Consider the following 23754-nt stretch of genomic DNA (forward strand, 5'->3'; position numbering starts at 1 on the left):
TACTCAGCTTCGGTCCTCATGACAAGGACAGACAGCAAGAAATATGGTCCAGCTGTGGTGACATCACTTCATTTTCATCAGGAGGCCTAAGTCAGAATTATATCACCTACTAATGATTTACTACTATCCCTCTACTACTACTACTATCTACTTCTGATATTTATGCTTCCTTTCTCTAGACAGACTTACATTTAATTGACATTGGGGGGCAGCAGCAGGGAGGAAAACTAGCTCTAGACTCAAGAGGATGAGCTTCATATTCTTTCAAAGCACTGTACTGCCATTCACTTCAACAGCACCTTCGTCAATTGTGTTTTTTTCCCAAGTAAATGAATTTGGAAGTACCACTGTATTTTATTTTTCTTTCACCAGCATAAAGCAGAAAGCTATGGGTATTCAAGAGTACTAGGCACTTGGAACTATTAGGAAATGAACTCAGAGGCCTCTCTTTAGGCTAAAGCCTGTCTTCTATTGTTCCTGTTGCTTCTAGAAAATGTTGGTAATCTAATGGCATTTAACAGAAAGGCATATTTGTGGCATCCAGCCAGTCACACCATCAATCAGAGTAGAGATCAAACATTGACTGATACCTCACACTTTGATCAAAATTGCAGTGAGGACTGCAGAAGCCTTCCTGTCTACTTTGTCTTCCTGCTGATTCCACTGAGGGGCAGATTAAGCCCCTACAGCCTCCTCCTCTCACCTTATTTCAGACATGTACATTTTTGCTATTTCACTTGATGGTCTGTTACTGCTGATTTAGAAAAATAAGCATTTCGAGAGCCTGATTCATCCCTTGTGTTTCAATGTCTACCTTAGAATGAAATAACTCACAGACAACTAGCATAGAAGCAGATGTCAACACTGTCAGTATCATCTCATATGAGGTGAGAACAATCCCACTGTTAACATACATCCCGTCAAAAGAACGAAAACTGTTTACAGGTTGCCATGTCAAAACTCCAGATTTCACATTCATTCCTGTATATTTGTTCCCTAGTTGAAAAACTTAGAGCAGTGAGGAGGAGCAGCTGCGATACACTGCTGTGCTCTCTACCTCAAACCTGACACCAAAAGGATCCTGGAAGCCCACCCACTGCTCTCATTTACAGTTATGTAAAAAGCTGCTCATCAGCAAGCAGCATTTACTTTTATTTCCCTGACCTCCGTTACTATTGTTTGTTAAGAAAGAGATCCATTTGCTTTCAAAGGCAAGAATGGAGCTTGCTTGTAAAAGCAAGACAGGAAACTAAACCAGAACTTCTCTAAAATAATAAAAAAATGAGCTAGAACTCGATTGATTTTCACTGAAAGTGGGTAGAAATACTTTTTTAAAGAATGTATTTTTATTTCAGCAGCTATTTTTATCTTAGAGATTTCTTCTCTGAACTCTTATATATTTTTCATTATTACCACTGGTGCATTTTGACTTTTCAAAACTCATAATTAGTTGTTTTACATAAAGATGCAGGAACTGGCCACTAGTGAGGAAAATGACTGAGGGTCTTCTAAGTCTTATAGAACACCTTGGTGACAAATGTCTGTTCAGAAAAGCAAGGGCTATCTAACTGCAGCTTGTTTGGCATTGTTTTCCTACAGCATCAGCTCACATCTGGCAGGAAGTATTGGCTTTAAAGGCTGCATGAAGGGTTTCCAGTTCCAAAAGAAGGATTTCAACTTGCTAGAAGAACCAGGAACCCTGGGAATCAGCTATGGGTGCCCAGAGGATTCACTGGTAAGTATAACATCATGTGTGAGATAACAACAAAATTTTGGCAAGGGACTCACAGCTGAGCTTGAGTTTTACTCCAAATAGAAAGTCTTCAACCAAGGAATTGACAAGGCACTCACTGACTGCGGGGGGGGGGGGGGGGGGTCTGTGTATGTTAAGTCTGGTGACATACTACCCAATTTTCACCCCGAATTACAGCATGAGGTGTTTGACTTCATATTCTTATCATATGTGAGAATGTAGCTGAATCTGAAACAAATTGTGTGCTACATTCTGAAAGGAAATATTCCATAATTTATTTTTTCTCAAAGAAACAAGGAGAATTGTCTTCACATGCATCCTAATACAGATGTATGAAATGAAAAAGACAGCAAGATATTCACCCTTCAAATGAGTTCTCCCTTTAAGTCAGGCCAGCTCTTCCTTTGCGATACACAAACCAACTGTACCAGCATTAACACTGAGAAAATTGCCATTTCACTTTTGATCCCTTCTATCATTCATGATTTGTCCATTACAATGCAAAGCTGGCAAATCTAAACAGTGTTTGTGCTCTTTATCTTAAGGCTATATCTATCCAAAGCCATGTTGTGAACCTGTGGAGATGAAGGACCCCACCACTTGTAGGGCTCTTCACACAATCTCACCTTCTGTCAAGGAGGAAGCTAGCTGCAATTTACCCCACCTCGAACCCAGTTTAACCCTGATACTCAGAGGATTATAGATCACCATGTCCAAAACCCTTCCACTCTACCCAAGCACTCAGTGCAACACACAAACTAATATATCACATGTTGAGATGGTGGCTCAGACATGGACTTTAGCCCCCTGTGCTTCTAAGTCTTCATGCTCACTAACATCAGCAGGCTTAGGATGAGGCCAAGAATCCCAGGAAACTGAGAATGAATTGGCTACACCTTCTTAAGACTTTCACAGCATGCAAGGGAAAGCCTGTATGAATCAGGTTAAGAAACACAGGAAAAATCGAGGAATAGAACTGAACTGGCAGCATCTTTAAAAAAATAAAACCACCCAAGAAATAGCCTCATTCTTTTTATGACTTGAATGTTTTCTGAGTTTTATCTGTAATTTTGTTTTATGTAATATGCAGATGTCCCGCAAAGCATATTTCAATGGAGAGAGCTTCATTTCATCAAGCCAAAGAGTTTCCCTCTTTAGTGAATTTGAAGGAGGCTTTAATTTCCGGACACTGCAGCCCAACGGGCTGCTGTTTTACTATTCTGAAGGAGTGAGTATATATTTCTTTTCAATTAGTTTTCTTTTATCATTGCATTGTTTCCCAGGAGAATACTAAAGGAATAATATAATTTCTCACTTCATGGTTTCATAACAGAGAAGGCAATCCTCAATGTAGAAGCATCCACTGATGACCTCATTTTCACAGCTCACATTTCATCTACAGATGAAAACTAGCAATGCTTAGACATTATTCTGATGTTGTGAAGAGAATTTGATCATATGCCTAGAATTAGTATGTACCTGTGCTCAATAAAGTCCTTGGGGCAGAAATGCACAGTGGATCTTGCAGTGCTAGGCAGCACTGCAATCCCTATTTGGACCTGTAGGTGCTATCAACGTACAAATGACGTTAAGAGCCTAACATTTTCCATCCACGGAGAAACCCCTAGAAGCAAAGAGAAAGCTTGTTTGAATTAGTGGGATGGTATTCTGAGCATTGGTGACTTGACAGAAATCAGTCAGAAAGCCGCCTGTATTCCCAGATGGTACTTAGACTGGGAAAAGCTGCGCTTAAGAATGTCTCTTTGCAGCTATGGGAAGCCAGACTGCTCTAAATGCCCCCTTGAGAGGTGTGATGTGGGCAGAAATATGGACTTGCACTCCCAAAATGGTGTGTGAGCCAGAGTGATTCCAAGATCCTGCAGGCCCAGACTGACATCTGTAGCAAACATGAGCTCTGATGACAGAACATTTGCAACCACCCCCAAATGTCTGTTCTGCCACTCTTGCAGACCATCAGCAGTGCAGCAGGGAAGGCCGTATGACACTAATAACCACTCCTTAACTTTTACATTTTACAGTCTGGTGTATTAGCTTAAATTGAGATCAGTAACCATGTTATCCACATCATTTGCATAAATGAAGCCTTCTGATTTTAACTCAAAAGCTCTAATCCTATGAGGTGCTACTTAACAAATGGAGGTTCAGCTATTTACCGCTTGACAGAATGAGACATGATGATTCCTACCAGTGCAGAGAGGCAGTGCTTGCTTTAATGGAACATAGTATACCTGCTACAGCGCAGGATGGTTCAAACTTAAACAGGGGAAGTTTAGATTGGATATAAGGAAAAAATTCTTTCCTGTCAAGGTGGTGAGGCACTGGAATGGGTTGCCCAGGGAGGTTGTGAATGCTCCATCCCTGGCAGTGTTCAAGACCAGGCTGGACAAGGCCTTGGGTGATATGATTTAGCGTGAGGTGTCCCTGCCCATGGCAGGGAGGCTGGAACTAGATGATCTTAAGGTCCTTTCCAACCCTAACTATTCTATGATTCTATGATCCCGGAAAGGAAAAAATATATTTATCTTCTGCCAGTGGGAATCTTGCAGTAACAGCTGCTCTATACAGTACCAGGGGTACTAGAAACACGAATGAAATGCAAACACCATACATCCGTGCTAGATGGAAGGAGCTCATATGAGTTACAGGAGAAAATCAGCAGGAGAATTCCCAGAATTCAGGCTTAAAAAAATAGTAAGAATATCAATTCTAATGAGATTATCTCCTATTTTGCTTCTCAGTATACCTTTCTGCAAATAAAGCACAAATCGGGAAAACAGCAGGAAGGAAAATACAACAGGAAAATGCACAGAACTGTTAATTCTTCTGTTACACTTGCTTATGAAGATGGTTTTGTTTGTATTTCAGTCAGATGTATTATCCATCTCTATGGACAGAGGTGCTGTGGTTTTAAATGCAAGTGGAATAAAAATTCAATCACCAGACCGAAATTACAACGATGGAAAAACCCACTTCATTGTTACTTCTGTCACCCCAGAAAGGTAAAGCTGGCCAGCATCTTTTGTTCCCTATCTTTCAAATATAAATATTGTGTATAAAGCACACTATCATTCAATATTCACTTTCAAGGTGTTGTTTATGTGGGTTTTTTTGAAGTAGTATGTTTCACTGATCAATCCAATTAAAAAAATACGAAGTCAAAAATCTGTATGACGGAAAACCAGCCAGCTTGGCCTTAGCACGAGATGCTAGGAATTTTTAGTAAAACTAAAATCATATTTTCCTCTAAAAGCTTAGTCCTTTTTTGTCCTCAGGTATGAAAGCAGTTTAACATAATTTAAGACTAGCATGAGATTAATTTTTCAGGAGGATTGATTGCTCTATTTGTTAAAGCAACTCCAAATTGACCCTGAAGTAATAAAGACATCTTCACAAAAAGCATTCATTTGGGATATATACAATGGAACATGTTTGAAATATTTTTAGCACTGACAGACACAAATGTAAGACTAAACACAGTAGTAGGGAATAAGTTTTCATATATGCTTCTTAAAAAAATTGAAAGCGTTTGTTTTGTTGGTTACATTATACATAAAATTTTCTTAGAGGATCAAATAATCAAAGCATCTTTCTTCAAGAATCTTGTCTGTGCAGATACAACCTGGTGTTACTCAGATTTCTAATGGAAATAGAGGTTTGTACCTACAATTTCTGACACCCAAGAAATATAGTTTGAAAAGCTGAAGGTGCGAAAAGGTGCTTTGGAATAGCCTTGGGGACTGTCATGTTTCCCTGAGTGCTGAATTCTGAACTTGCCAAACAAAATCAATGTCTGCTGCTTTAGTTACACTAGGTTTCTTATTAAAGCAATACAGTCCTTCCTGACCTCTGCAGCAATCAATGTGTTGCAAAATGAGATAAGGTAAAAAAAAATAATTTGTAAGTTCAAACATCAATGTACTGTGATGAAAGAGAAGGAAAAATGGCTACAGGTATAAAGAAGGATTAGCATATGCTTAGATCTTGTATTACCCAAGTGGTGGCTTCATCCACTTATTACCAATCCCTTAGTTTATCTGTCTTCACTGAGTGGACTGTATTTTTTTGGACTTCACAACTAAACCCACGCTATTATGAAATCCATGGGCCTCTGTACTCAACTCTGGACTCATTGGGTTATTGCACTGCTACTTGTTGCACAGCTGGAATTCTTCTGTTGCACAGCTGGAATTCTGTCTTCTTATGACTTTGAGCACTACCATTCAGTAATATATATGCTGAGCAGAGCATTTTTGGGTGCATGTAATATACTGTCTAACCACTAGCACTGACATTTCCAAAACTAGCCTACAAAATGGATGCTTTGCCTTTGCAGATATGAGCTGACTGTGGATGACAAGAAGCAAAGCAAGAAGAACCCACCAAAGGACAGAGCAGGGAAAAGCCCGGACAGCATCAAGAAGTTTTATTTTGGTGGCTCTCCCTTCAGAACACAGCAAGCCAACTTCACTGGCTGCATAAGCAACGCTTATTTCACTAGGTGTGTAGCATCCTCCCAAACACATTACCAGGCAATCACTGTCTGACAGCTCAAATAGTAGCTCAAGAGAACTGATTTACTGTCACCAAAAAAATTCCTGTCTCATTTTGTGGGGCTAGACAGTATGTGTGAATGAGTTTCTTACCTTATTTGCCATGGAATCTGCTGGCACAGGCCTGCTAAGTTAAGGTACTGTTAAAGTGGGAATAATTTGATGTAAATCAGCTTTCAGTCCTGTACCTGCTAATACTGCTGGTGCAATGTATAATTTGCATAGCTCTAATTTACATTTATATTATGTAGCTTTCAGCTCTGCCTTTGAATCAGAATTATATTAAGGCATCTCAAAGAAGTGTGTGAAGTTAGGAGTCTGGTCATGTGAAATTTTAAAAAGATTTTAAAGTGAATTTGATGCTGCAGATTGAGACTCCCTGTTTATGCAAGCATGGATCAACAGGCAGAGGTAGGATAGGGTGCCCGCATTACCCAAACATTGACTGATAAATCTGTACTATTATCCGTGACCCAAGAATGAAAAAAAAAGCCCATCCAAACATAGCTTCAACTATAAATATAAAATTCTGTGATTTTCCCGAAGACAATTCCAATATTTGATGACTTGTTCTTGTCGTCTCCTCTTTGAAACATAGGTTGGATCGAGAGGTTGAGGTGGAAGATTTCCAGCAGTACCCTGAGAAAGTTCAGACTTCTTTATATGGATGCCCTGTTGAATCTCCTCCAGTTGCTCTTCTCCATAAGAAAGGAAAAAACTCATCAAAAGCCAAAGGAAACCGTAATAAAAAGGTTTGCTACAAATTCCCCCAGTACTACCCTCAAGTTTTCCAAAGTTGACACATACTGTGCCATGACTGGGAATTCTCCAAATTATGGATCCGAAATGCACCACATGAAGACTATTTCAGATACATGAAGGAAAGAATCCTGCTCCTTTATATATTCCATCACTGCAAATGACTTCCCTGCCCCCACCTATCTGGCCTACACTTGCATAATTCTCTTGCTAGAACTGTAAAACAAATTTTATGACATCTTTAAGAGAGTACTGTGGAAACAAGCCTTCTTGATTTCTTTTATATCCTAAGGCAATAAGCTTGCTTCTGTTCTCAGCTACTTCTGTGTAGCTCTCTCTATTGGGTACAATTAGCATGCATTAATATAAATGTGAAAAAAAAACCAAACCTTTCAGCATGCAGAACTTTTAGTCCAAGCATGTCCCTATGCCTACAGTATAGCTGATATCGTCAAAAGCTGAGAGAAAAAGATTCAATTAGGAAAACTGCAAAATAATTGAATTATAGTTGTTAACCACATATAATACAAGTATTCCGGTTTTCCTTTTTTTCTGCCCTAAATCAGCATCTGTAGCAGATCTGTTCATGGAAAAATTGTCTTGGAACCATTCCTGGTATTTTTGTAAAGAAAAAATATAGCACTGGCTTAGACATAAATGATACTGTTATTTTATTATGTCCAATCTTAGTTAAAATTTCTGGTTAATGGTTCTCTTTCTATGAAGGTGGGAAGAGATAAAGACAAGATTCAACAGCCTTCAACTGGCCTCAAAAAACTGTATCAAGAAGTGAATATGCAAAGAGACCCCCAGTGCCACTTGCCCATGAATCCCAAGGCAACTGAACATGCATATCAGTATGGAGGAACTGCAAACAGCCGGCAAGAATTTGATCACATACCAAAGGATTTCAGTCAAAGGTGAAGAGACCTTTCTGCTATTACCCTGGCTTTTTTCTTTGTATCTTAGGCTAATTTTTGCATAGAGCATGTTGTTACAATATATTAAAAGATATCTGAGTTGAGTAAGAGCAATAAATAGAATGTGCTTCCAGTTACATCCCTCTTGCGGAGTCTTCATCTGCACTGCGTATTAACAAAATGTGTCTCCTTGCCTATTTACATGAAGACTTTGAGGATATTAGCTCTTTATAAGCAATGTGCCATCAGTCTCTTGACAGAAGAAGCAATGGCATTAGAGCAGAGCTGGAAAAGAACACAACAGTCCACCAAGAAATTAAGCAGCTACATGTGGATTAGGCTTTGTCAACTGTTTAATGGTTAGGATTCTACACAGGGCAGTAGGATATAAAGCTATGAAAACCATGGCAAATTCAAGTCATAATGGAAATTCAGGTAATTAATAGAGTCCAGGTATCGTGGACATTGAATTCTCAGGTCCCACAGAATATGCTATATTGTATGTTAACCAACAAAGGATTTTGGTTTAATACTTTCCACGAAAGACTATAAATTCAACAACACAGCACTTCCTGGAAACATACCAGACCACTAACTTATAAAAGAAGAGTGCTATTTCCTGATTTAAATAAAAAAAGCATTATGTTTCTTTTAATTTAATAGTGTTTTACTTAGGGTAGTCCTCATGGTGCCCATATGAAGGAAAACCCAAACCCTAGTATGTCTCTTCATCCCTACTAGTCATAGTTGTTTTACAACTGTTACTACAGCTTCATCATTATAATGAGCATTTTAAAAAAACAATGACTTGTAACGTTTTAAAACAACTGATATTGGCAAGGGCCTAAGTATGTTTGGAATGTACACACACACATACATGTAGATCTTCCAGGCAATATGAAGAATGGAAGCTAGGTTCGTCACCTGACATGAGAAGCAGGAGTAATCAGTTCTGACACTGTCCTGCAACACTACAGCTATGCAATTTTTTAGACCAAAAGTAATAATACCAACCACTGAAGAAATCATCGCTGTTGACAGTGTCAAACCAAGCTGATAAAACTTGCCGTGTTGTCTTGCAATTCACAAGTAACTACAGGGAAGGAGAAGCTTAGCAGTGAGCATGGAATAACATCATTTTTGAACTCTAAGGCCTCCATGCCACCACAGTTAAAAAGCCCCCCTGTTGCTGTTCAACAGGAATGGAAATATAGTGTATATAGCATCAATTATTGGTGGTCTGTATTGATTTTTTTTTATGCCAGAGATTTTAATTTCTGAAAACAAGCTCCTTGTGAGGCAGCTTCTCCTCCAACTTTGACTTCTACTCCAAAACCAGTATGGTTCTATAAAGGAAATGCATATTCATTTGGATGAGAGCAAAACCTAAGTATATCACTGCCTGCAGTTTAAGTTAATTATATCTGCTCTAATTTTTATACTGTGTTTTTACCTGACAGAGCTCAGTTCTCTATCAGTCTGAAAACTCACTCTTCTCACGGAATGATTTTCTATGTCTCGGATCAAAAAGAGACCAACTTCATGGCACTTTTTGTTGCTCATGGCCGACTCGTTTTCATGTTTAATGCTGGTCATCAGAAGATAAGGATTAAGAGCCAAGAGAAATACAATGATGGCCTTTGGCACAATGTAAGTAAAAAATAGTAACCATTATGATGGCACATGCTATCAAGGCTGCAGTAAAGACGCTACTGATGTGACAGCTCAGGGAGTTTTCATTCATGTGTTCATAACCACACCTATATGTTGAGAAATTTCTGCCAATATTTTTAAATCTTCCATGCAGAATTTTATCAAGTCATTAACCAGGGACAAGAAAGTGACTCTATTATAAAAATCCCGCAATTCCCAACACTAACAGCTGAACAGAAGTGACAGGAATAAGCAGAGCTGTGAGGCAAGTAAGAGTTAACTACGAAAGGATTTTGTTCAGCAAATTTCTATGAAGTGCCTAAGCAAGAAGCACAGCTGTCTAAGGCTCCCTCTGAAGTCTATGAAAACAAAAAGTGAATTTTAGGGGTCAAGTTGAATTTCCCTCTGTATGTACCTCTTTCTCCTCACTGACCACAGAGGAAGTCTACAGTCACTAAACTGCTAACTTGGACACCTAATTATCTAAAGCAGGCTGGATGGAACCAGAAAATAAAACTGACGAAAATCATGAAAATGCTAATAGCAGTAGTACTGTAGCAATGAATCATATAGGCTAATATAAGATGAACAGATCTCAGTTACCTCGTGACACCCTGATTAAATCTGTCTTGTACACCAAAATGCAAGCAACACAGCAGTGTTACTATCTAGCCCTTACATGAATGTGAAGAAAGAGGGGTATCCAGCAAAGAATACTGGCAATTAATAAAACAGGCTTGTAGCTTATCACTTACAAGCTTTTCTTCTCAAACTTCTTACCTTCTTTCACTACACTGGAGTGTTCCCTCAACAGATAAAAGTAATCTTTCAATTTTTTTCTTTCTTTTCTAGGTGATATTTATTAGAGGAAAAAGTATTGGTCGTTTAATAATTGATGGTCTTCGAGTACTGGAAGAACCTTTTGTGGGTAATGCTGATACCTGGCAAGTCACTGAACCACTCTATATTGGGGGTGTAGCTCCTGGAAAAGCTGTAAAAAATATCCAGGTAAAGCACACACCCATTCCATCATCCCATACCTCTATGTACAGCTAATGCAAAACTGACTGTAAGGATGAGTTTCAGCAAAAGCATATTATGATCTGAATTCTCAGCAAGCAGCTCAGGTTCAAGTGGATAGCAAATCTCACGCAAGGCTGGGCTGGCAGTAGCTGGGCTAGACTTCCATAGACTTGCAGCAGCAAATGGAAAGCAGGTGGAACAGAGTAATCCTAGTGACATTCAAGTTTAGATGATACAGGTAAAGTTAGGTAAGATCAGTTTCACCCTGAAGTCTGAGATACAGATGAGTTTTGTAGAGATTTTAGTGTTGCCTTAGTATCTCTGTTTAAGACAGTACCTAGAAGTCAAGATTCCATTCTACACGTTGGTACTGAAGTATACGGAAAGAAGTGTTGAAGCGAAAATGAATACAACCAAGTCTCCTCCAAGGTAATCTTTAGTGTTATGCACCTAACAAGACAGATAACACTACTCAGGAAATGCAGACCCCTGTAAAGCCTTGAGGTATAAGATATGTCTAACACTGCCTTGCTCTACTTGGGCTTTTTTTCTTACGGTTCAGTAAGAGAAATACAAGCTGGAGTTATCTTAAAGTCATCAGAGAGACATGAGAGGCTATGAAAAGTATTGGTCCTGCTTCTCTTCTCTGGAAACTGTTTTTTAATTCAAAACTGACGTACCAGTCACAGTCTTATAGCTCATAAACAAGTACAAATAAGGCCAGAAGAGTTTCTTTCCTTCCACAAGCAGTTTACCTACTAACCATGCCTTTTTTATTTTTTTCCCCCTTCAGATTAACTCTGTCTACAGTTTTAGTGGTTGTCTCAGCAATTTACAGCTCAATGGAAGATCAATCATTTCAGCTTCACAGACATTTAGTGTCACACCTTGCTTTGAAGGCCCATCAGAAGCAGGAACATACTTTTCATCAGAAGGAGGATATGTAGTCCTTGGTAAAACACTACTAATCAAATGTATCCCATAATAAGACTGTAGTAATCACTGTGCTTCAGAATGTGTTTCACTAAAGGGTGTGGTAATTTCTGAGGCCATCAGCTGTAAGGATTATTGGATACAGATCATTATTGTGGTAAGCAGCTGATTTTGGCAGGTCAGAATGTCACCGTGAAACTTAACACGGTGTTACATAAATATATATGTATGCATGTGTTTCAAATAATTAGAGTAATTTCACAAGGGAACAGATTATAATATGGTAATAATCATCACAGACATGTAGAAGTCAAACTAAGACCAAGCCCACCAGCAAATGGTCATCCCTTTAATTTTTTAATTAATAACATACAATTAAGAAATCTTAAGGAAAGGCTTTCTGCATGTCTTGATAATGAACAGCATGACAGAACTCATCTTTTCTGTCTTTCAGGCCTGCTATGTTCCAGGAGGTGTTTTATGAGGGTTTTTTTGTCATACAGCCTCTGATCTGAACAGGAAATGAAACTGCACAACACTAAAAATTATTATACAATGTTTCTAATTTGCTCCCTGGCCTAAAACCAGATTAAAAAAGGGAGTTTTTTCCTTCTACTGAATCAAAGCTCAAGTGAACTCCCACTCACTGTGTAAAGACTGCTGAGGACCTAGCAAATTGCACAGTAAGAAACTGCCAAAAGAACCAGATAATTTACTTCTGTCCATTTCCCATTCCTTTGCTAAGAAATATTTTTAAACAAAACATTTTTTTTTTCTGTTTTTAATAGTAAGACATATAAAGAAACCTTTATTAGTTTGCCAAGCAAACAATCAAAACAAAAGTTGAAGTGGGTCATTGACAGCACACCATGCTATCTCTTCAAGTATGTGTACTGGCACATGTTTCAATAGCTTGAAAGACAGGATAAATAAGTTCCACCCTGGGCTATGAATTTCTATTTTGACTTTGAACAAATGTCCCATTTCATCACTAACTCACTACAAAATGAACATGATTCTTTTTACTTCACAGATGAATCCTTCAGTTTAGGCCTGAAATTTGAAGTTGTTTTTGAAATACGTCCCCGAAGCAGCTCAGGAATTTTACTGCATGGTCACAGTGTGAATGGAGAGTACCTGAATATGCACATGAGAAATGGACAGGTATAATGAAGGTCACATTTCTTCCACTGCTCTGATTGGTTCCTCTCCTACCTATTTGGGCTCTGCTATATGCAGCTTTTGTCTTACAAGTTTCCCATTAATTGATTCTTGTTTCTCTCTTCAATACATTAACTGCTTAGATTAAGCAACCCAGATATTTATTTTAAAATGTAAAAAAAATAACACCTAAGACAAAATCAGATCACTTTACTGATACCACACATAAATACTTAATGAGCAGTTGAAAAGAAGCAAGAGCAGCGACTCTTTGCTGCTGCTCTTTCATCCACACATTAAAAATAACAGTTACAAGAAGGTAACTGATGATGAATTTTTATATCTGTTTTTATCAAAAGAGAAGTCTGAGCTGCTCTCAGTGTCTTCTTCCTCTAACATGTATGTGTGTGATAGGGACAGTGATGGAAACGGAAAATTCTGATTGTCTGTTGATCTGGTTTGTTGATTCAGAGAATCTATTTTTCTATATTGCCTGTAGAGAGAACAACAGGTGCTTCAGTCAGGCACTTAATTTTTGACAGCCGATTAGGTAAGATAAAGCCCATTCTTATGTAGCTAGTCCCTGGTGAACTAATTAAGGGCTTCTTAAAGCATGTTGCATTACTTTAAACGCATACTTAAAGGCTGCACCTGTATACAACTGGTCCAGCCTAATACTTCTTATGTAAAGATCTGATTGAAGGTTTGCATATCCAGAAACTTGGTCTACCAACTGTATCATTGGTCTAACAAAAGATACTGTCTTACTGCTGCAAACCTCACTTCCTGTACAACACATATGCAATTCATAAATAAAATTCACCCTGGAAAAGCAGCTCTTCCCTGCTGTCACTGCAACAGGTATACCAGTTACCTTCTTAATAAGCATTTGTGGTTTTTACCATTAACTGTTCTCTTTGAACGTACGACTGAAGAACTATTTTGTGAAAACATATTTGCTGGGCAAATCAGCACCTTTAATTCATCTTTTAAATGTATTCATCTCTATCAGTACAGCTTGTCTGGGTGATTTATTAAGGAGCTACTTTCTCTCGCGGATCTGTATTTGCTGCTTTAATCACTCCTATATATTTTGTCCAAGGGCGAATAAAAGAGAACATGAGGACCATTTCATTTTTGTTTGCTCATGCCCTTGTGGGAAAAAAAAAAAAAGTCATTCTTAACTTCCCTATCTAGTCCTTTCTCACATCTCATCTGCTTGTTTACTCTTGAGGTTTTCATGACTGTTTTCCTTATTAAGTGGTTAGCAAGATACCAAAACATCATCTGATGCTTCTAAACACTAATTTACCACACAGTAAATTATACAGTAGCACTACTAGAAAATTTTAGCGAAAATAGCTGTTATCTTTTAATTTTGATTTGAACTATTCCTTGAGTTCAAATCAGAAATCTTGGAGAACTACTGAATGGGAGGAGGAAAGGGGGAACACAAAAACTAGCAACTCAAATCTGTGAATTAGAAATTCTTTAAAATAAAGAATTTCATGAAATCATGCTTTTCTTTCACTTACATACCAGGCGTGTTTTGAGTGGGGAATACAGCATTATTACAACAGAAGGGAAAAAAAAAAAGAGAACAAGGGGCAGTGACAACTATGTTATCTTCCCCCAGGTTACTGTGAAACTGAATAATGGAGTCAGGGATTTTTCAACTTCAGTGACACTGAAACAAAGTCTCTGTGATGGCAGGTGGCACCGAGTTGCAGGTCAGTAAAACATGATCGTTCCCTAAGTAAGGGTGACAGATCCCAGTTCTCCGTCCCTAGATATCCGTCTGCATGGGCCTGTGCACTGGGAATGGGGTCATATTTTCAGTTCTTCCTTTTCACCTATCAAGACCAGGTCTGTGTGACAGACATAGTCATATTCATCCCTCAGATACAAGAACTGTAGAGCTTCCTAGGACGACTAGCACAAATTCCTTCAAAGAACAAGCAAAGATGGAAGCTCCTTGTTAAAGAACAAAAGACAGCATAGCTGAAATTCCTAAAATCATATACCAGATTATATTCTTTCCCAGACAGAGATTAAATAATTTGGTAGAATGTAGTAGGCACAAGTATATGCTGCACTTAAAGGTCAAACAACAGGACAGATCTGGAGAGCCTCTGCTTCACAGAGAGAGATGTCTACAGTCAGGATTTTGCCTCTGTAGCAACCAGTCATCCTTCTTTGCAAGTCTGAAAGTCAAAAAGTACTTCTAAACCTCAGATACTTCAAAATTCCTTACATTCCTGTATGCTGACTTGGGATGTCTCCAAGTGTGACACCCAGAACAGATCCGAGTATGCACCCTTTTCCTATGCATTCTGGTTTCCTTCTGTAGGAAACCAAGGCACACCAGGAAGAAGGGAACCTCAATGCATTTTAGTACGTACCCTATTGGGAATGATTTGGCAGTTTTCTAAGTCACACGCCATTGTATGCTCATACCCTGCAGCCTAGACACACCTGGAAGCAATCCAGAGCCCCACTCAACAGCATCCTTGCTCCCACTGTATCTTCCATTGGCCCTGCTCTATGCCAGAATCTGCCCACATTGTCACTGATGGCTCACACCCAGTTTAGCAAACACTAAATCGGACTACTCGGCTCAAACTCCTGTTTGTCACAGAGAACTCACATACTATTTCTTGCAACCATCTTGATCCCTGTTCCTTCTCCTTTCAGTTATTAGAGATGCTAATGTGGTGCAGCTGGATGTAGACTCTGAAGTCAACCATGTAGTAGGGCCACTAAATCCAAAGGCAACTGACCACAGGGAGCCCGTGTTCATTGGAGGTGTACCAGGTAAGTTTTTGGCAGCGTTCTGGTATGTTGTTCTCAAATTTCAACAGTTCCCAGAGAAAGCATAGAGACTTTATTTTCATTTCAAAAAAGAACACAACATATTTCATGTGAACAACCTGGTAAAATTCAAAGGCTCCAGACCTGATCAGACATATTCTGCCTCAAGTTCTCAAATGAAAAAAAGTGCCCTTTCATTGAAATTAAAACACTCACAGCTGTTGGAGAGTCAAGCAGGGACTGTAGAGAAGTCAGCCAGATAGAAAAAAAAGTGGGATTTTTCTGTTTAACTTTCCTGTATGGGCTTACTGGTATTTTTAAGATTTATTTATTTATGAGATTGGAAATTCACTGTCACAGTAACTGGAGTCACAAGGGTGTTTTGCTGGTAGGCTTATTTCCTTTTCTTCAAGCAACAGCATCTTTGAACACAAGACAAAACATGAAATCTCTTTTTCTGACTAGTGATTTCTATTGCACAGATGTCTGCTAATTTGAATTTGTGACTCACAGACCATCTGTGTAGCGTGGGCCAAGATTACTACATTTACTTCCCTTATTCAACAGAGCTACTCTGTTGGGGTTCATATACAAACTGTAATCAACACTACGTGACTCAATTTTTAAGTTATCTGTAAATTTCTCATTGAAAATATGCAGCATTATTTCTCTGTGCCTTGCATGTCAATCATGAAGAGCTCTAACTACAAAATTTATTATATTGCCTATCCTGGATTAGTGACTTGACTGTGCGATGTTCCCATCCAACCCACACTACCAGGAGGAAAAATGAGTCTAAAGGGGATAACAGAATCTATGCGCAGATGCCTCTTCACATTTTAAATCCAAACTGGATTTTTTTTTAGGACAGAACTCTTCCCAGAGAGGTATTATAAAGTGGTAATTACAAATGCTGTTCTGCATCGTAATACAGCCCTCTGTTTCTACATTAATTACAGAATATTAAAGCAATGCCATACATTGGCTCTATAATGCTATTATCACCCTGGCACAGAAGAATCTTAAAGAACTTCATGACAACAAAAAAGATATAATACTAATTAATACCATGGCAATATAGTAAATAAATTGCAAACTAGCAAATCAGACAGAGATGACAATATAGGTAATGGTAAAAGAAATTACAATGTGGCTAGGATTCATCTACTCTTTTACTTAAAAGATGCAGATGTCAAAAAATGCAAGCTTGGGCCTCTACTATGTAGTATGAGGAGTTTTACATAAGATAAGTATGGGGAGTTACTTACATTTAATGGCCCTCTAAGACACAAGCTGTAGGCCAGATATTTTAAAAGACCCATAGAAGATTCAGCAGAGCTGCAGTTAGTAATAAATTGGAAAGATTCTGCCACCAAACTGATTATTTTTGTCTTCATGAGCTCTAATTTTTTTTGTTAATCTGCTTTTTCCAGAGTCTCTGCTAACACCCAGCCTGACTACACGCAACTCCTTCATTGGCTGTATTCGTAACTTCATGATTGACGAAAAACCAGTGAGTTTCAGTAAAGCAGCTTTGGTTAGTGGCGCTGTAAGCATCAATACCTGTCCAGCAGCCTGACAGTGCACTGCAGCAATCCTGTAAAGTTTCTTAGACCACAGAAAGGAAAATAGAAAAAAAAAAAAAAAGAAAAATAAACTATGTTCATCAAGAGAAGAATGAAAATATCAAGAATCCATCTACAGAAACCAGTATGTTTAAGGGTCACTTCTAATGTTTATGTGCAAACAAAAATCACTGAATAAAGGGCTGTTGCTTCTGCACTTCTCTTACTATACCACAAGAGTGAGCTTTACCATTTCTTATAGCGTATGTATGGCCAGTCTGTTACATGAAAATGTGGGATTATAAAAGAAATTAAAATTATATTAAATATGTTACTTTCAAGATAGATTCTCTACATTACTTCATTCTATGCCTTAGGTCACCTTTTATTTTGCAGAAAAAGATCTGCTAATGCACATTAAAGAATAAAGCTAGATAATAGACTTAACATCACAAATAACTGTGTTCAAAGATTTATTTCTTTTTTTTTAATTTTCCATTCAACTCATTTATATATTCCTCAACTACAATGGGATGCAGACAGCATACCAGTTACGTAACCTTACAAACAATGAAAATAAAATTTCATTCTGCTTTTAGACTTCATGGATACATTCTAGCACAATGTGAAGATTGAGTGCATTGAGTGCAGACAGAAACTTTATATAACTGATTATTTACCTAGGCAATTTTAGAGCAATACTTGCCTTACATAGGAAAGGAGAGACAAAATTCATAATGTCAAGATTTTCCTCCAAATTTTTAAATGCACTTACATATTAGCACAGCATTAAATCTACAATCTCATTGTGATCACATTTAAACTAATGTGACACAAGTAGTTCTTCAGTTTACAGCAGTAATCCTCAAACTAGGAACATATTTCTATGGATTGTATCCCAGAAGATACACTGCTGCAGAAAAACTGGGGGTGAAACAGGGAGACATAAACAGAAGGCACAGGGCTGCAACTTTAAGCCATGTTAAAACCATAAAAGGTAAACAGAAGTAAATCCTAGGCTTTAACTCACAGTAGGCTTGAACATCAAACAGACACACGTTACTTGCAAAATTTAGTCTCTTCAGTGATAACCTACATCAAAGCCATTTAGGTTTCATTTCTTTAAAAAATAAACTACTGTTGACAGAAAGTTTTACGACTGCTGGGCAAATTATTGTTGGAACCAACTCACAGCATGACTAGTGGCAAAGAAGTATAAAAGGTAAAAATAAAGGACAACACCCTACAGACTAAAAATTAATTGGAGCTCATCTGGAAAACACAAAAGTGACAATTGGAATCCAAAGATCTTGACTCTATAGGCAGCTGGAGGAATCACCAGAGTAAGACACACCTGTCTACACTAATCAGTAGCATCCCTACTATTCTCTCAGTACGAAAAGGGTTTTGACAGACTGAAATGGCTTACTCCAGACAAAGAACTTCAAGCTCTGGACACACTGACACAGGAACTTTCCAGCAGCTCGGACCCTGTCACTACCTTTCCACTTGTCTCTAGAGTCCAGTGTTGGGTGGTAAGTAGACAAGAGAAGATAGCGTGGCTCCAGCAGCCACTGCCTTTTCTTCCATCAGCCTTTTCACATCTGCCCATGCTTTCAGCCCCATGTCTGTTCTAACTGCCTTTTCCTGGACACATCTCCATTCTGCCCTCTGCAGCTCTCAGGCAATATGCTCCCAGGCCTGATTCCCTTCCCAACCCCATAGGGAGGCCCCCTACTTCTGAGTGGTATACAGGCCCCTCTTTTTGTCAATCCATAGCCCACTGTTCACACTTTAGAAGAAAGCAGTAAGAGCATCCCTCTGCAGTGTCTCTGAACCAAGCACATCATGGGTTCCCCAAATCCAGTTGCCTTCAAATGCCATATTTGTCTCAGATACCAAAACCATTATGCCTGATCAGCTCTTTCCTACTCCCAACTACTGCCCAGATTCTGAATAGGCAACATTTGAGGCTTTTGGTTTGGGAATTTTTTTATTATTGGGGTGGAGGGGGAATGTCCTCAGATCAGTGAGCTGGGTTTCCAGTGAGTATCAGAGACCATGCATGGCGTCAGGGCTGCACAGCTGGGAGCAGGGGTAAAAAAGGAAGTCTCTCTCCTGCCAGTGGTGTTGAGTTGTTAAGATTGGCCCAGCCAATCTCATGACACCACAACCTGGGCTAAGCTTCTTCAGGCCTCAGTCTCAGAGAGAAAAGAACAGCAGATTCCCTGCATAGACAGGCTCATTATAAGCATTACTGAAATTCCTTTCAAGGTTGCCTGCAGCTGCTAAGCAGAGACTGCCAGGAATAGCATATGCTTGTGCCCCTTAAGAGCATCACAGTTTAGTGAATGCTGGTATTAGGTGGAGCATTGTATGTTAACTGGCACACACACACACTCTGAATGCTTTTCTGTCTTCCACCTACTTCAAACTAAAGCATATTTTCTGATACCCACATCCAAGCTCTGTGAATAAACAGTGGGGTTTTTAGCCATATTTGCTGCAATGAGATTTGGTTTTGTTCAGTGGATTTACATTTAAGAATTACTCTTCTGATTAATCAGTCCTTTGCATATTTTATACATGGAAAACTAAATATACAGTCAAATAGTATGTGCATAAAAACCACACTAAAATTCATAAACTGCTACCATTCAATTCACTTCTCTTTACTATATCACTAGCTAATCAACTACAGCAGTATTTGTGGAGGAGATCACTTCATTTCTAGGCCTTAGAGATGCAGGGTTTCCCTCTGCAGAAGAGGATTTCCAAAGAAAAATATTAGAAACCAGAGCATACTTGCAGACCCAGGAGACAGCAGAGAATAAAGCAAATTTCCCTTCCCCCAACATCCACACAGACCTTGAAATTACCATTCCATATGCACTAAAAAAAGTCCGTATGCAACATTACATTACACACACCTCTGCATTCATTTCAAAGCCCCTGGTGTTCAAGAGAAGGCAACTGCCTAAGCAGAAATCTTCCCAGAATTCAATTTCTATTCTGTATCTAGCTTAAAAATTATAGCTCCAAAGTACAAACCCCCTCATCTACACAAATTTGGGAAAAACCTTCTAGTTCTGAGGTACGCTGTCAGTAATATTCATATTGAAAAATGCAAACAGACAGTCTATCTTAATTCTGCAGAAAGCCTGCAAAAAAACCTGAGCACTGACCCTAAGGAAATTATAACTTTTCTCTGCCACCTTTAAGGTTTTAGTAAATGTTGCTATAGCCATTATCTAAATCAGGGCTACAACTACACTATTGTATCATGGAATAGTCTGAAATTTGACATTTGCATGGCTATATAAGAAAGAATCCAGTTTCCAGTTTAAATACTCAGCAAACTGCTTCAAAATAGAGCATCTAATTAGGATCTCTGGCCTCTCTACCTCTTGTTTCTGAAGATCTGTAGAAATGTCCTAGATTAAAGGTTATCAACCTTTCCTTCTCCTCATAGTCCAAGAATATGGACAATAGCCTTAAAAGGAAAACATAAGATGAAGGGTCACAGGCCTCATAGTAATTCCCCAAAACCAATCATCCTAAGAAAAAAAAAAATAGACCAAAACCCAAACAAAACCCAAACAAAAAACCCACCTTCATAAGGAACCCTTCATAAGGGACTGCAGCAACAGGACAGGGGTAATGGGTTTAAACTTAAACAGGGGAAGCTCAGGTTAGATATAAGGAAGAAGTTCTTTACTGTGAGGGTGGTGACACACTGGAATAGGTTGCCTAAAGAAGTGGTAAATGCTCCACCCCTGCCAGTGTTCAAGACCAGGTTGCACAGAGCCTTGGGTGTCATGGTCTAATGGGAGGCATCCCTGCCCACAGCAAGGGGGGTGGAACTAGATGATATTAAGGTCCTTTCCAAACCTAACCATTCTACAAATTAACTAAACTCTGATACAAATCAAGGAATCTCATTAGTTCAAATTTCAGTGTATTCTCCCTACAGCAGCATGTGGCCTAAATAGTCAAATGACTGCCATTAAAGAGCTGCTGAAAGCATAGAATATATATTTAACTTGTAATGGCTTGTTATGGTTGGGATTTAAGGGTTATTCACACATTCACAATGGTCAATGTCAACTTATTTCCTTTCAATAACTTAGTTATTCCTACAGTTCATGTTCCAAAGCTGTGGAACGCTACTACTGTATGCATCAACATCAAAAAAGCTACTTGAGAAAGTAAGGTTAAGAAGCACACATTAGCATATGACTACAGATTAAATTATTAACATAGACAAAAAGCCTCTGAGGGGACCTAACTAAAAACATGCATTTGTACTATGATAGATGAAGTACAGCTTCATCTGCAATGAAATAGAAAGTCAGTGTGTGATTATTTGTTTCACATAGTTGGTCTGCCCATTTTATTAAACCTCTGAGCACACGCATCAACCCAAACTGGTTATTACATATCCACCTCCTTTGGAAACTAAAAATATTCCCACATGAATATGAATCTCAATTGCATCTCTGATTCATAGCATTTCCAAGCTCAGTGAGAATAATCACTTTACATTTGCCATCACAGACCTCTTAATAGCACACTGGAAGTCAAAGCACTGAGTTCCTTGCTGCAATCTCATGTTCAATGGAGCAAATCCCATTACGCTGAATCTTAATGGGACACCGAGCAGAGAAACTACAGCTAAATGAAAGAACAAGCAGAAAGTATAGCTAACTACACAAGGAAAAAAAAAGTTAGATATGGTAATATTAAGAGATTTCTGTAGCTTTTAAATTAAGCTTTAGAATGCTTACAAGCAATGATGTACCACTTTTAGCCTAAGTAAGGCTAAAAAGGCAAGTGAAGGCAAGACTTAAAGGACGTGACAATAAGGAAGGAGTATAGAAAAGTTTCACATCTCACAGCTAGAACAGACCATAGCCCACAGGTTTAGACCAGTCCAGGTAAACACAGAGAACAAAATTAAGCTACATGTTACATCTAGTCTGTCCAGAGAGAAATGAGAAATTACTCCCGCTTTCCTGATTAATATCCATGTAGTTTTATACTAGTGATTAGTTTATAAAAGAAGTGTCTGAGGCAGTATAACTATTCATGCTGAACTTTCCACCTGCTGCTAACACTGAAGCCATTGGTCTTTGGCAGCTTCAGACATGAAGCTTGAGTAAGCTTGAGTCATTCATTACTTTTTCTTAGGAACAATACAGATTTCCAGTAGACAGATTCTTCTCTTCCAACTGAGTTTTTTAAAAAATAGTCTTGATTTGAATTTCTTATAATACATAATTATACTGTACAATATCGTATCTGCTGCAATACATACTTAAGCTTTCCAGGAAAGTGTTTTTTTTTAATAGTCATTGTTACTTTATTTTCCTCGGAACTTCAACTGATCTCTACAGGATCCTTGGTCACGACCAAGAGTAAGTGCCATGGCTTCCTCCAGAGCAAATAAAGGATTAAGATACCTGAAATTCACTGTATCTGTTAAGAATTTCATTTAGCAAATTTTGTTTGCACACCAGCACTAGAAATAATGTATTTGAAAAAGGCATATTTTGTTGGATAGTTTTAGCCATAAAGCCTAATGAAGTGGGTTGCATGGAAGTAATCTTGATGTCCCACAGGAAGCAGAAATGTCATCTGTGCCACAAGAGCTTTCTGCAAGCCACTGCTTTGTGCATCACATGCTCTTTACTGGTTTAGTAGTGAAATTGGCAGTGCTAGGTTAGCAGTTGGTCTTCAGGATCTTAAAGGTCTTTTCCAACCTAAACGATTCTATGATTTTGCAGCTATGTTGTAGATAGTTTTACCATACTAAGACAATAGCATCTCTACACTTCTAGTCACTCGTTTTTAGTCGCAAAGTTGCTATGTTCAACATACAGGCAAAAAGCACTGCCTAATTGCGCTGTGGAAAATTATTTGCACAAGAACTACAAAACTGAGCTTAAAGAAAAACATAATTTGCAAGCCTGGTGGGAAGATACATCATTGCTGCATTTCCACATGACCGTTTTTTTCCTTACATTTTTAGCATGCATTTTCATGTCACTTGGCACGTCTCACACCATCGCTCAGAAGAACATCTTGGGGGAATATAAAACTTACCTTATCACACATTCTTAGCCACAAAAAGCAACGAACTGTACTGCATGGCAGTATTTCTATTGTCGCAGGGGAAGACTTCATTTTAGCTCTTTGCTGTGTCTCCTGTATTTGGCCGTTATATTGACGACCATAGAGAGACTCCCTCTCAAGGACACACAGAGTTCCTGAGTACCTCACCAGGCCCACTATTCCGTACCGCCCAACAGACGACGGACACGTTACTACACCCTCAGCTTCTCTTAGTGCACACTTATCCTCACACCAAACTCTGCATCTTACAGAGGCTGTCGTGACCATCAGAACCAACACCCACACGCCGCTCCATCGGACTAGCTGCCCCAGGTAAGCCCACACACCCGCCACGCCGCACGCAAGACACAGCCCCACACACCCCCTTACTCCCTAACGGAACGTTCCATTCGCGACAGGTAGGCTGAAGTAGCAGATGGGACATTCTGCCGCAGAACGAATGCGGGCAACAGTGAGGAGATCCCCGCAGT

At 38.8% G+C, this 23754-nt stretch overlaps 1 protein-coding gene across 1 annotated transcript in view; it reads left to right on the plus strand.

The window, feature by feature from the left end:
* Positions 1 to 17608, plus strand: part of LAMA4 (laminin subunit alpha 4) — a 102664-nt gene extending 85056 nt beyond the window's left edge. The window contains exons 26-38 of the mRNA XM_062632485.1: positions 1600 to 1735; positions 2844 to 2981; positions 4640 to 4773; positions 6108 to 6272; positions 6923 to 7076; positions 7810 to 8003; positions 9464 to 9653; positions 10509 to 10664; positions 11473 to 11632; positions 12646 to 12776; positions 14410 to 14503; positions 15468 to 15587; positions 17018 to 17608. Coding sequence (XP_062488469.1) covers positions 1600 to 1735; positions 2844 to 2981; positions 4640 to 4773; positions 6108 to 6272; positions 6923 to 7076; positions 7810 to 8003; positions 9464 to 9653; positions 10509 to 10664; positions 11473 to 11632; positions 12646 to 12776; positions 14410 to 14503; positions 15468 to 15587; positions 17018 to 17163 — 1918 coding nt within the window. The 3' untranslated portion in view covers positions 17164 to 17608. The remainder of the gene's footprint in view (positions 1 to 1599; positions 1736 to 2843; positions 2982 to 4639; positions 4774 to 6107; positions 6273 to 6922; positions 7077 to 7809; positions 8004 to 9463; positions 9654 to 10508; positions 10665 to 11472; positions 11633 to 12645; positions 12777 to 14409; positions 14504 to 15467; positions 15588 to 17017) is intronic.
* The last annotated feature ends 6146 nt before the right edge of the window (positions 17609 to 23754 follow it).

Source organism: Pezoporus occidentalis, unplaced genomic scaffold (assembly GCF_034315485.1).
Source record: "Pezoporus occidentalis ecotype Australia unplaced genomic scaffold, CSIRO_AGI_Poc_V1 ctg39, whole genome shotgun sequence".
NCBI classification, from domain to species: domain Eukaryota; kingdom Metazoa; phylum Chordata; class Aves; order Psittaciformes; family Psittacidae; genus Pezoporus; species Pezoporus occidentalis.